The sequence below is a fragment of the Cydia splendana genome, chromosome 4 (genome assembly GCF_910591565.1).
Source record: "Cydia splendana chromosome 4, ilCydSple1.2, whole genome shotgun sequence".
NCBI lineage: Eukaryota > Metazoa > Arthropoda > Insecta > Lepidoptera > Tortricidae > Cydia > Cydia splendana.
The window spans coordinates 15,016,612-15,031,041 of record NC_085963.1 but is presented as its reverse complement, the minus strand read 5'-3'; the positions used below and the strand labels follow the sequence as shown (position 1 = coordinate 15,031,041).

Sequence of the window (14,430 nt, the reverse complement as noted above, 5' to 3'; positions counted from 1 at the left end):
GTATAGCGTAGGGTTTTTAAAAATTTTAATTTAATAGTTATTATGATTATTTTAATATAAATTGGAAAATATAAATGGATGTATGGTTTGCATTTCATCGTAGTAAAAAATTCAAATTAGTTTTACCGAGCGCAAGCCGTTATTAATTTAAACCTTTATTTGTAGGTATTACTGTTTTTGTATATAAAAAGCGTATGAATGCCCTTTCACAATATAATAAATATAAACTTTTTACTTACTTCATCATATTTTACAGAAATACCTGGACCAACCGCACGAAACACCAGCCCCGCAACAAGCAAAGAAGAATACAAATACTCAACACCCATGGAAGGCCCTGATGACCAATTCGGATCGGCTGACAGATCCGACGATGAAGAAGATAAGGAACCCACCTACTATGCCACGGAAAGGGCACACAACATTCGAACCGTTCTCGAAAACACCACAAAGAATCGTTCTTTTGTTTTTACTCCATCGGTAAAACAAAAACTTAGCAACAAAGTTAGTAAAATATTAAACCAATTAGAAATAGAAGACTCAGATTTCGAACTTAATAGGAGCAGTGATTTAAATCAAATTATTTCAGTAGCCTATACTTTCTTAAGCGTAGCTATCAATTTATTAAATGTGTAGACATTATATTTATGTTGTCATAATATACTAATAGTCTGATTATGTACCTACCTACTCACTTATGATCTCGAGTATTTGGTAATCTTATTATAGCATTTTTATGGAGCGCAGTATGTTTTAGTTTGTTGGGAATCCATGCCTATCGCCAATTTAGGATTTGTTTTTGATTAAACATTCAATTATTTATAACCAGTGTTTTAAAAATATGTACCTTATATCACAGTAGCAATTTTATAAGTACTTACCCATGTAGTAATAAGAAGGTATACTGGGTGATTTCGGGGTCGTGGTCCTGAATGTCATGTAAAGATGATCATAATAAACAAATTTTCCCATGCGACTTTCTTAACTAGGTACACCCTTGACGGCACGAAGATGACGAAACTTATGGACTATATTTTTCAAGATTTTCATAACGGTCCCATGGGAAACATTGTGCAGTATGACCATTCTAATACAAATATACAACATTAATCTAGTTACATAAGCGAAAAGCACAAAATTTTATCGACATCGTAGATAGGAATCAACTTTAAAATACGTACCTTGTCACTTATCTATATATAGTATAAAAAAATAACATGTTAATACGTATTGATGTATATCAATAATACTATATTATATTGATACTATTTCATTACACTAACAAATTAAATTCTATGCCTACTCAAACTCCTGTAACTTAGTAAATATAGTCAAGCTTTAGAAATTTCAAATTCATCCTTAATTGCTTATAATATTATTTTACAATAAAAATGTCGATTGATGAAAGCCAATTATGATGTTAATGTCAAGCCCTCAAAGATACCAGTTTATTTTAAAGTTATAACATAAAATATATGGAAGATAGTACAAAATTAGGGGCTCATACTTACAGCCGAGGGACTTGTGAAATGTGTTAGCACATTCTGTTTATAAATATAAAAACGTAGAATATGTTACAGACAAGCTTTTATTACTAACAACGATTAATAAACCATTCAATAAAAATTAAAAATCAGTAAAAGAATATGACAGACACTTGACATTTATTACAATAATTATTTTTTTTTAAGCTATTTTAATTATTAAACTGAAATAAAATTATTAAATTATTGTATATTGAAGGCATACAAATTGTTTATTGAGTACATACATTATGAGTTTAATACCATTACAGATATTTAGTACAAACTGAAGGATGCAGTAAGCACTTTTGTAAAGAAGTATCTCGGCAATGCAAACTTTTATATTAGTTTACTCTACTGTACTACTAAGTATATTATAGGTTGCATGATTGTCTCGTGTATATCTTAGTTTAAATTCTTATAAAAATTATCGAGTTTTCAATTGTATTTATGTATTTCTACTCTTGGCCTAGTTTGTGATATAAATTGTATATATGATATTATATAGTAAGTATATAAATATGTTTAATAAAGTATAACAGGTTAAATATGTTTTTATTTACTCCATTTATTGTCTATAAAGTTTTGCACTTATAAGCTTAAAATCTTAAAATAGTATAAAAACATAATAATATAGTTTAAGAGTAATACCATGGATATACAGATTCGAAATAACAACAATAATAAAGGAATAAAAAATTAAATAGGTAGTTAACGTTGAAATCCGTGTCAAATACGAACGTTTCCGAGAAAATACGATAGAAAACAAGTATGCATATGCATTACATTTGTAGCACCTTATCTTTCTAATGATAGTATTCATACAATTATTATGAAAAGGTTTAATAAAGTAAATACTCATACTCAAACTACGGCACACTGCATACGGCACTATAGACACCCAACAAAAATATCTATGAGTGTGCTGGCTATAACTCTGCAACTTCACTCCTTGAAATCAAAGGAAAATTGGTGTGAAGTGTGACTCGAGGAAAGTCAACTAGGTAACAAGTGAAGTTTGAAACCCAGCCGCGCTTGCGGTTTGTCCACAGATCACTTACCGCCCTACTAGATGGAATACGATATGTATATAAAACGATTCACGGTCATTGGCGCTAATACCTACCTACTAAGAGAGCAACCGCTCATTCTAGGTTATCCATTACCAAAAAAAATAATTCTAAGGGTAAATACGGGCTGTAAAGTGTAGTATACAATGCGACGAAGCGGTGTAGTTTGCGACTCAGTATTTTACAAGTAAATGGTTTCCTATGATTCACAAGACCGCGAGTGTCTTAAACGCGATACAATGCGTAGTCAGTAGGAGGTAGTCCATGGGTTTGTTCAAGTTGCCGGATTATTCGCAACATCTACACTCATCTTCATTATGCGAGCGAACTTTGCCATTTTCACACGCCTACCCTACCCTACCCTCTGCGGCGTATTTTGCTGTATGCAAATTAACCACCTAAGTTGGCAAAATAACAAAGTTTTTTTATGTTTTAAACAAATTCTTTAAGTAATATATTTAAATATTAGATTTTTTTCTGAGAACTCACTACTACCTATTGATTAGAGTTTATTTCATAAAAATACATAAATAATTATGTATAATTATTTTCCATCGTATTTTTACAAAAACGTACGAACGTGTCTTTTGCTATTTCAGTCAGTCTCGGTACAAAAAGTACTGAGGTTGACTGAAGTCGCATCACAAAATTACGATGGAAATCGATTATAGGTATGCACTACATCTGTACCATTTGTTATTTAGTATTTACCCTATCACAAATTAAAAAATCGTCTGCTAGCGAAATTTTCTACATCAACCGGTCGGTTCCCTGCCCTGATGTACAGTCATCTGTAAAAATATGTCCCATAGTTCTTAATTCGCTGACATAAGAGCTATGGGACATATTTTTGAGATGATTTGTGCACCCATATTTTTACAGTTGACACAATGGTTCCCGTCGGTCTTAACCCAATCGTCGGTCTACCTTGTTGGGCTAGCTGCACCTTCTCTAATTGATACTTATAAGCCGGATAATTATTTCAATTTGCTGAAATCGTATTGCGTGCGTAAAATTACGCAAAACGTAAACAAGTATTATATTTATTACTTCAATACAATATAAACAGCATTGACGCCGTACGACGGTTCGGAGGTTAATTAAAACGCGTTTGAATTCCCGGTTGTAAATTTTCCTGTTTTCGGTTTTTTACGAACTTTTCGACGGAGCATCCAGTTTTCTGTTTATTTATGAGCTTTGGCCGGCGGCCGACGGACTGCCGGCTTGACCAACAATATTTTCACATTAATGTTTGCTGTTTTTCGCAATACCATTTTAGAAGCGTAAATAAATATACACCCCTGGATGGCCATTGTTTTAGGAGGGCCTAACCAAGAATATTTATTTTACAACATCCATTTGATGATAGCCCTCTCTTGTCGACTAAACTGAAAATCGTAATTAGATTCCAAAAAAAATAAGACAATATTGCCACTGCAATAATTTTTTTGTAAATTAGTAAATTCATTTTTATAAATAAACACGCTAAGATAATTTATTTATTGGTAATTTTACTCCTACGATTTAAAAAAAATACTTTTATTTAAATACTTATTTTTACATAAATACAAGACGCGCCAGTAAAAAGTGGCAACATAGTCTTACTTTTCTTGGAATCTAATTACGATTTTCAGTTTATAGCTTGTAATACCATGGTTGCAATAAACGATTATGATTATGACATGTTTGTCTTATAGGTACCTACCTAAATATCTGTCATTAATAAATAATAATCATTGGTAAATAATTCAGCCTATATACGTCCCATTGCTGAGCACTGGCCTCCTCTCATGCGCGAGAGTGCTTGGGTTATTGTCCTCACGCTGATCCAATGCGGGTTGGGGACTGGGTCGATCAACTTTTTTATGTCATATCGTGTCCCAACGAAATAAAAATTCAAATCTTACAAATCGTAATAGTTTTTAAATTTATCTGGTATATTATAGTAAATTAACCAATTAATCATTCAAACTAGAACTTAAAAACTGAAAGAATTATTTTTAAATATCGAGTTTTTTTGGTGACCTAGGAGATAATGTTAGACTCCCATACAAAAAAAGCATGTCCCAATCGCATGTCAGCTTCGGTTTTTACTTAACAGTGTAAAAAATATACTCCACCATATACACTATTAACGCTTAATTAAAAAGGTATTAACATCTAATTTACAACTTCAATGCTAAAATGTAGCTAGCATTCGTAGATTTATTTAAAAAAAAAGTTATTTCTGCGTCCCGAAACAATGATTCATTTTAGAGTCCACTAACTTACCAAACGTTACAATCGCAACGAAGGCTCAAGGTTATGCCACTGTATCGCCCAGCCAATAGGCAGCCGATCTAAGTATCACGTGACAAGGTCCACCATTACGGTTACTTTCTTATTCGCCGGCCATTTCGTCCGTGGTTCGAAGTGAGACAAGATGTGTTAAGGCGCTCTTATACTCGAGATTTACGTTTTCAAGGGGGTGAAGCAGACGCGTGGTAGAACGGGCAGGCGGGCGCCCCGCGCGGCGCACCGCACCATTCCCGCGCAGCACGTCTACGTCCTTATTCTGACGACATCGGTATTCTGAATTGTCAGTTCCGGGATTTTTTCCGGCAATTAATATTGAATAAGATTTATTAGCAAATTCGAATTTTGATGAGTACTTAATTTAAAAATGGTAAGACGGTGAGTGTAAATAATTATTAATTATATATACAATATGAGTGTATACCGCGACAAACTGAGAATCTAATCAAATGATACCAAATTATTATGAGACAAATAATAGTTCTTACTAATAGACATTAAAAATGTAATAGAGCTAGACCAAGAAAAGTCTGCAACGATTTTGATTGCACACGCAGTGCAAGTGTTATTTTAAACGTCAAACTTCTATGAAAGTATGTATAACACTTGCACTGCCTATGCTATCAAAATCGTTGCAGACTTGGTCTAACTCTAGCAGTCAATTTCGGGCAAGTAGGTAGTGAAAATAAGGAAGAATACTAGCAAAGCTAAGATAATTTAGCTATCTTCACAAAAAGAATTATAACAATTTATAACTCTAACTGTAATTACTTACTATTTTTCTAATTTTGAATTGACGAGTAAAAGTCAAGCATTTAAAGATTGTAATGACAAAAAACACTTCTACTTCGACATTCGAGTTAGTTAATAGCTCAAGAAAATAAAAAAAATCTGCGGAAATAATTCGTATAATTTTGAAAATTGGCACAGTTATACCTTGTGGTGTCCAGATAACCATACTTAATGTCCTCGAGCTTAGCGGGTGTGCTGAGGGTGTAGGGGGGAGGGGGTGAAGGTACCTTTTTCATATTTTTGCTCATATCTCGAATATCTGTACGAATAGCATAGGTACAAAACAATAACAAAAGTTTTAACATAAAATTTCCTACAAATTTGGATCTTTTTATTTTTACGTTACGATCAATACTTTAGGGTTGTTAACGTTAACAAAGAGATAAAAAGTTGATTTAAGAAAACGTTTCGTCGTTTCAAATATTGATCCTAGAGAAAAGTGTTATGTTTTTCGTAGAAAATTGTATGCCGATTATTTATTTACAAGAACATTAAGAACTTATTTTGCTATGAGCCTTATTTTACGAATCATTTACGAAAACCTAAAATTTTGCAACGGGCCACCGTTTACGAGTTATTTACGAAAAACTAAAAAAAAGTGACCTGTGAACTGATTGTAATTAACTTTCTTCCTTTAATATCGTTTTAAATTTGATCCTAGAGAAAAAAAGTTCAAGATGTTTTTGGAGAAAATTTTATGTAAATTATTTATTAATTAAAACCTATTATGCTATGGGACACCGTTTACGAGTTATTTACAAAAAACTAAAAAGGGACTTTAAAGTTGATTATAATTAACTTACCCGCTGCTTTGTCTTTTTTAATATTGATCCTAGCGAAAATTTCTACATGTTTAGTAGGAAATTTTATGTTTATTATTTATGTATAAGATGCAATGAGTCATACTTTTCAAATTATTAACGAAAACATACAAACAATGAACCTTAGAATTTATTATAATTAACTTTCCTTCTTTATTATCTTTTTGAATATTGATCCCAGCGAAAAGTGTACTGAATCTTTTTGGTACAAAATTTTGTGTAGATTATTAACGTTTTATAACATTTTTTGATATTGGCCACCGTTTACGAGTTATTTACGAAAATCTAAATAAGGGGACCTTAGAATTGATTATAATTGAATTTCCCGCGTTAATATCTCTTTGAATATTGATCCTAGCAAAAAATTGTACAAAATCTTTCTTGTAGGCAATTTTATGCAGATTACTTATGTAATAGAATATTTTTTGCTATGCGCCACCGTTTAAGAGTTATTTACGAAAAACTAAAAAAAGGGTCCTTTAATATCAAATATCTCACTTTCGGTCAAGAATTCGATCAAGCAACCAGCAAATTCGGATTCAGCGGGGTCTAATTAGGTTAAAAAACCCGGTTGCCAAAAAGTAATACGATTTGCCAATTGAAATCGATTTTATGAAAAATATGACCAGTCTAAAATATTTGAATCCTGTATATCTATGTTTAAAAATTATTCAATTTGATTAATTTTATAGCCTTTTAAAATATGTTTACACAATTTATCAATCGTGACTGAATTCCGGATTGGTTAGATGGGTGTGTGCCTTTGCTGCCCAACTTGCTATAAAATGACAATATGACGGACGAATGTCTAAAATGTCACCGTATTTAAGAATTATTTTGCTTTTCTTCGCAAGTATGTTGAAAAACATTGTGTGTATAACATATTTGCATATTTATACTGTGATTACCCATTTTATGAAACGTCCGCTAAACTAGCATAGGTCCGACGCTGACAGTGGTCACGGGCGTACTGGCGTGAGGAATGGGCGCAAGGTATTGCCGCGTAGGATGTAATTTAGTAGGCAAAATGTTGAATTCATCAAATGATGAATGAAAAAATTAACGTATCGATAAAAGGACAAGCAATAATGAAGATTTACTTAAAAGCTATCGACTGAAGTAAGTTTCATATACATTTTCGTCGTAGTACTTCTAACATAAGGAAATAAAGACAGTGTTAGGCATGTTTTCAACTTAAGATTCTATCGAGAAAATAATGAGCCGTCGTGTTTCTGACAAGCAATAACGTAGTTCAAGGACTTAAGTTATACATACTAGAAAATAATGCATGAAATCCTTGTAAAAGTCTGTAAATATGGTGACAAAAAAGCGCATTTTACTACACACCGCGCCTTAATTGTCGGTCCGCTGACTTACTGTGATATTTCGTAAGTAATTTTGTCTTTTTATATTATTTTGAAGCTTAAAAGATCCTACTAAGGTCTAATATGGTCTAACAATATACTTTTTTGGGGATAGTAACTAAAATTATTGATTTGACTTTAAATGTCTTCTGGGTCATCGTTCCCCCGGGTCACTTTTCTGGTGACCCAAGAGACGGTGATGGTGACTCAGGAGACTTTATCAATACGATTTGATAAATTTGCTTCTTTTCATGGATATACTAACTTTTTAATAGAAATTAGTAATAAATTATTACTTATGCTTATGCTTTTGAGCGGAAGTGGGCTAAACATTTAATTTATTGTTTTCCGTCTTTCCGTTTTGCGATACTTCCTTGATATACTGAAGTGCACTTCTAAAGTTAATAAAAACGTAACAAAAAAATGCTTTAAGGTTTTATCATCATGAGATTGATTTTTAAAGTAAAGGATTCGGTTGAAAGAAAATAATCAAAAAAGAATTTTTGTTAAAATTTAAGACTTATGAATACGATTTTTCACTAATAATAAATACGTATAGTTTTAATTCCTATCTCTGAACTGTTTTCAATTCTTTTACTTTATAATCGATATAAACCACGTAAATTACAAAGTGTTAAATAAACAGTTGTGGTTAAACTTATATCATGGTGTGTTTTATTAGCGTTTAAGTAATAACTTTACTTGCATGTATATCAGCTTGCTTTTTTTCTATTAACAGCTACAATGGCACCATTAACTGCGGCGGAAAAACAACGACGTTACAAGGAGAAACTGAAAAGGGATCCTGAAAAATATGAAGAGTATAAAAGAAAGAAGAGAGAGAACTATCATGCAAAGAAAAGATTAGTTAAAGCTTTGACACCCAAGGAGCATTACAACGCAAAAGTCATATGGAAACTGAAGAAGAGAAATCTAAGACAAAAACGGCAGGTCCTCAACCGCATCCTGGATAACACGCCACCAAGTTCTCCCTTACACGTGCAAGAGAATATACCACAGCCGGTAAACCTACAAGACAACATCTGCATCCGAGACATGCAAGAAAACATACCACCATTGGCACCATTAGACATGCAAGCAATAGTAGCCAACCATAACCGAGGTGTAGATAATATTATTAAGAAGAAGAATCAAGAAGAAAGGAAGAAAAGAGGACGTAAAAAAGTAAATAGGGACCGAACGAAGTTGTATCGGGATAATTTAAGGCTAAAAAAAGAAAATAAAAACTTGAAACGGTTAGCTGAAAAATATAGAAAACGGTACCTTAGGAACAAAAAGAATGTACAAACACCGATTTCACCAGAGCCTACTGATGAAATAAAGTACAAAAAACTGACTAACGCAATCAAAGAGAGATACAAAAAAATTTCAAAACATAGAGAAAAGAACGCAATTAAGAAGGTCTTGAAAAATGTTTGTGGTTCAGGCAGAAATGACATACTTAATTAAAGATACATTGGGGATCACAGGACCAATGAGAATAATTACAAAAGTACGAAATTCTACAACAGAGTTGAAGAAAACCATTCACGATTTTTTCATAAGGGATGACATATCGAGACAAACTGCTGGTAAGAAGGAAACTGTTACTAAAGCAAAAAAAAAATCAGAAAAGATTTTTACTCGACACTATGAAAAATCTTTACAGAGTGTTCAAAAAGGAATACCCATCCAAGAAGTGTTCCTATTATTACTTCACTAAAAATCGGCCTTTTTTCGTCACAAAACCCTCAGTTGATGGACGAGAGATGTGCCTATGTAAAATTCACGTCAACCCTGCATACAAAGCACAGGTGCTTAAAAAAAAGAGATTAATCACAACTGATGACTTGGGCATGCTTATTTCTTCAACAGTATGTGACAGTGAAAAACAGGCGTGTATGTATGGAACCTGTTCCGAATGCAAAGGAAAAGAAATAGAAGTAGATCTATCGAACAATTCTGAGACCGCAAAATGGTTCGAGTGGACCCGGACCGAAGTAATTTATGAGAAAAATGGGAAAAAGATTAAAGCTGTCAAGAATGTACGCCAAGAAAAAGAAGACGAAGTAAAAAAGCTAATGGAAATGTTCAATGAGGATCTGAAGGTTTTGAAGAAGCATGTATTTAATATGAAAAAGCAATACAAATGTTTTAGAGACGCTATAGACAATTTAAAAGAATCTGAGATGGTTTTAGTCGCCGATTTCAGTGAAAATTATAATTGTAAGTTTCACCAAGAAATACAGGCGCACCATTTCGGTGGATCACGACAACAGGTGTCCTTACATACGGTTGTTGTTTATAAGTTTGATAACGAGCCAAAACATAAAGTTAAGTCCTACTGCACAATATCCTCTTCTCAATGTCACCAGCCTGCAGCGATCTGGACTCATATCCACCCAATATTAAAGGACATTCGTCAGAAATATCCACAGATTGAAACAATCCACTTGTTCTCTGACGGACCATTTAGTCAATATAGACAGAAACAAAATTTCTACTTAAGCTCAACGAAAACTTTTGATTACGGTTTTACGAAAATGACGTGGTCTTTTTTTGAAGCTGGACACGGAAAAGGTCCCGCGGATGGTGTAGGAGGCTGCTTGAAACGGACTGCGGACAATATTGTTGCTACTGGAAAAGATATTATTGACGCAGAGCAATTCTATGATGCATTGAAGGACAAAAGCAAAATTAAATTATATTTGATTTCTCCGAATGATATTGATAATTTGACTCAACAGCTGTCGCCAAATATAAGTACCCTCAAAGGCATATTGCACGTCCATCAAATTTTTACATCAGTCCGGGGTCAGCTACAATACCGTAATCTCAGTTGTTTCTGCAAAAGAGGCTTTTGTCAATGTTTCAGTCCTAAAACCTATTACCCAATCGCGAACAAGAATGCAAATGTTAGAGATTCTAACTGCTCTATTGATAATCTCAGAGAAGGGGATATGCCTGAACCCGAATCTGATGATGATTTGCCATTAAGCCTGATAGTAAACAGCGCAGCATCAACATTAGAAGATATAGATATTACCGATTTATGCGGACCTCGTAGCTCTACGTTTTATGATGCCATTTATGACGATGAAGAGCAACCGTCAACTTCAACAAGGGGGCAACAAAATAAAGAAGACCGACCAGTACGCCGTGGAGATTTTTTACTTGTAAATGTGCATGCTACCAAAGGAAAACTTTACAGGTATGTCTGCAAGGTTGATGATTTGGATGATGATGGGGACATCAGTGTTACATTTTTAAGAAATGTAAAAAAGTGCCAGATATTTCGATTGGATCCAAAAGATGTGTCTTGCATTGATTATGCCGACATTTTGAAAATTCTTCCGGAACCGACTGTAAAAATAAAACCAGGCCAACAATATTTTGAATTTAATGCTCCTATCGATATTTTAGAAAAATGATTTAGTGATGATTATTACTTCTTGATCTCTTTCGGTTTATTAAAGTATAATTAACATTTAAAGATTATTTCAGACTGATTAGAGTTAAAAATACATCTAACAAATGATACGACACGTAGTTGAAATATTATACTTGTTTATTGATAGTTTTCTAATTATATCTTTATATTATTGAGTCTTTATGTTATTGTTTATTCCTTTTAAAAACTGTGTATTTGAAATAATTTGGATGAGGCAAGCTTTTCTATAGCCACTTTGGCTGTCACTATATTTTTGATGTTGATTGTACTGATTGCTGAGAATCATTTACTTTGATTTTTGTTTAATTGTTTTGATTTCTGAGTGTTTTAGACTAATTAGACTTACTGATAAGTTAAAATGTGAAAACAGAATGACAGAATGTCTCTTGAGTCACTGAATTTGTCTCTGGAGGAACCAAAAATTTTCGTACATTTTACGACATAAGTGACTCAGGAGACACTATTAGTTGATTTTAAGGAAAACCAAAAAGGATCTCTTTATTTTTAAGTTAACAGAAGCAAAGAGTTTATGTTCTTTTATATAATAGACGAATAAGTATATCGATTAAATGAAGTTTTATTTAATAAATCCCGGGTAACCCAGGGGACACGTTTTGAGTCAGCACAACATATTTAACACCAAAAGTTGTCAAAATAATAAAATTTGTGCGCGGCCCTTAATCGCATACAAAACTTCAATTGTTTTTGTACGCGAAATGTTTAAAAAATAAACATATTTAAACAATTTATTTTTTGTAAAAAAATCTTACTCCATGACATGAAAAAGTTGATCGACCCGACTACACATATACATTTAAATTTCTTGACAGATGTATGCAGGTTTCCTAACGATGTTTTCCTTCACCGAACAGCTAGTGGTAAATATCAAATGATATTCCGTAAGTTCCGCAAAAGTCAAGATAAAAGTAAAGTTAGTACTTATTAGCCAGGAAATATGAAATAGGTAGGTATACTCTTCCGTACCGTAGTCCGACCAAGCTAACACTTCTTAACAATGGTATTGAAACCACTAATGGGCAAAAAAGGAAAATGTTTATATTTATCGAGAAACACTTACCTAATCAAGTATCTATCAACAGGATAACCCCTTAAATTCGCACCGCAGATAGTTATCGACTAATCATTCCTATAGACAAGTGAGAGAAAACAAAGCACGACACGGCGAAGTAACGAGAAAATAATCAATCTCCGAACTCCACTTGGAAGCAATCAACGGTCTATTATTGCGTCCATCCAATCCGATAAGAGAGCCGATACATCAAAGATGTCCAGCTCCTTCTTATTACTGGCCAATGTCCCTATTTTTAGATACAATAATAGAAAAATCTAGTGCACCCGAGAAGCCTATCGGAGATGATAGGGTATGTCAACTACAGGCGCGATATCCAAGTACGAGTAAATCGATAGTGGAGCGGTGACTATTCCGTCACCTGTCATCAAGCATATATCCCCGTGTCAAGTATTTTTGACTGTCAGCGGCGGATATTGACGGATATTCGATCAGTAACGCAGTTGCGGTATTCATTTATGCACAGATTACCTACGTTAACGTAAAATTTATGTGCAGACACAAACTATCTAGTAGAACCCACCTATTGTTCAATATTCTTCTGAAATATGTTCTTAATAGAACTACTAATGGGGGGGAGCATGAGTAGTCACACGAGCGTCGTGAGAGCTAAGTTCATTTTGAAAACCAGATTGAAAGAAGAATAATAATATTTATAATATTATGATCTTGCTTTCAAACATGACCCAGTGAGTTGTACTTCTTCTTATTCTTATAAATCTTGGTCTTCTGATTCTTATAAATCGGTCTTATTTTTATAAATCTTGTTTATATTGCAATCTTACTAAACCTTTTAACATTATGACACAGAATAAATAATAGTGCAGAAGACTCGCTCTCTAACAAAACGCGTCTGTTACGATCCGGACAGATATGGCCGCTAGGTGGCGACAGCGCCACGCGCGGCTTATGGCTAGCCACCAAAATTGGTGTGGAACGGATGTACTTTTAGCTACCTGTAGCAAAGCGACGAAATCGCGGAGTGAGCCACGCCTGATTATGAGTTCTACAAAAACGTTACCTACGGCATTTAAAATACAAAATACAAAGAGCTTGTGACAGATTTTTCGCTCGATATTTTTAGACCCTTTTCAAAAAATCACATCGTCAACATATGACTATTGGCATATGAACTAAAAATGTCAACGGCACAAAGCGTAGGCCCGCCTAATTTGGTAGGTGTCGTACGTGGGGACACATTAAAGCAATTACGTGTTAAAAGCCCGTCTAGTGCCCGGGGCGCCAGTCTCAAAGCAAAGATACACCCATCTCGTTACACCAGTAAATACATAAAGCTGAAAAAGGATTTGTTTTCAGTTTATTTATTTTTACGTTGAAAAAATATCAGGTTTTGTCATAAATATTATGTTATTACTCTAGCAAAGACTTTGAAAAATAATGGTTTGTTTGATAACCGTAATTCAGTGTAAAGACAACACTATTCCAAGCTAGTTACATAAATCACATTCTTGCAAACGCCTGTTCTTTGCTTTGGGCAAGGTAGCTTCTTGAGACGTCACAATAGTTAATACTTTACAAAATAGTCATACCCTAAATAGGCCTAATTAGGCCTAATTAGAAGACTGTAGCTTAGAAACTGACCCGTTATTTCAAATAACTATACATAAGTGTAGGTAGTAAATTTTAAAATAACGGTCAGTAGGTATTAACACATGAAATTTCAAAGAGATCTACTACTAAGTGGCTTACCCAGACACTTCTCAGGTGTGTGGGTATACTATAGTTCGTTTTTTTAGCATTAGAAAAAAGGTAAACAATCTTGACCTGTCTTTTTATTGAAAAACACTTTTGGAAAATAAGTCACGGCAAGTATGTAACAATTATGAATCATATACGAATATTTGCATTATTTTGCTTTCTTTAGTAATAGTTACTGATTTATAAAAAGCGTTTTTCAATTAAAAGACACGTCAAGATCGCGTAGTCTTTTTCTAATACTAAAAAAACGAACTATACGTAGGAAGAGGAAGTGACTATCCAAGAAGGTAATCTACCTCTAAAAG

The 14,430-nt window shown here is 33.5% G+C and overlaps 2 protein-coding genes across 2 annotated transcripts in view; both read left to right on the top strand.

The window, feature by feature from the left end:
• Positions 1–1,990, top strand: part of LOC134789978 (lachesin-like) — a 31,990-nt gene extending 30,000 nt beyond the window's left edge. Inside the window, exon 9 of the mRNA XM_063760706.1 lies at positions 257–1,990. Coding sequence (XP_063616776.1) covers positions 257–636 — 380 coding nt within the window. The 3' untranslated portion in view covers positions 637–1,990. The remainder of the gene's footprint in view (positions 1–256) is intronic.
• A 6,619-nt stretch (positions 1,991–8,609) lies between these two features.
• On the top strand, positions 8,610–11,378 carry LOC134789590 (uncharacterized). The gene is made up of 4 exons (XM_063760159.1): positions 8,610–8,969; positions 9,033–9,145; positions 10,741–11,017; positions 11,370–11,378. The coding sequence occupies exons 1-4, from the start codon at positions 8,610–8,612 to the stop codon at positions 11,376–11,378; spliced, it is 759 nt and encodes a 252-aa protein (XP_063616229.1).
• Positions 11,379–14,430: the final 3,052 nt, after the last annotated feature.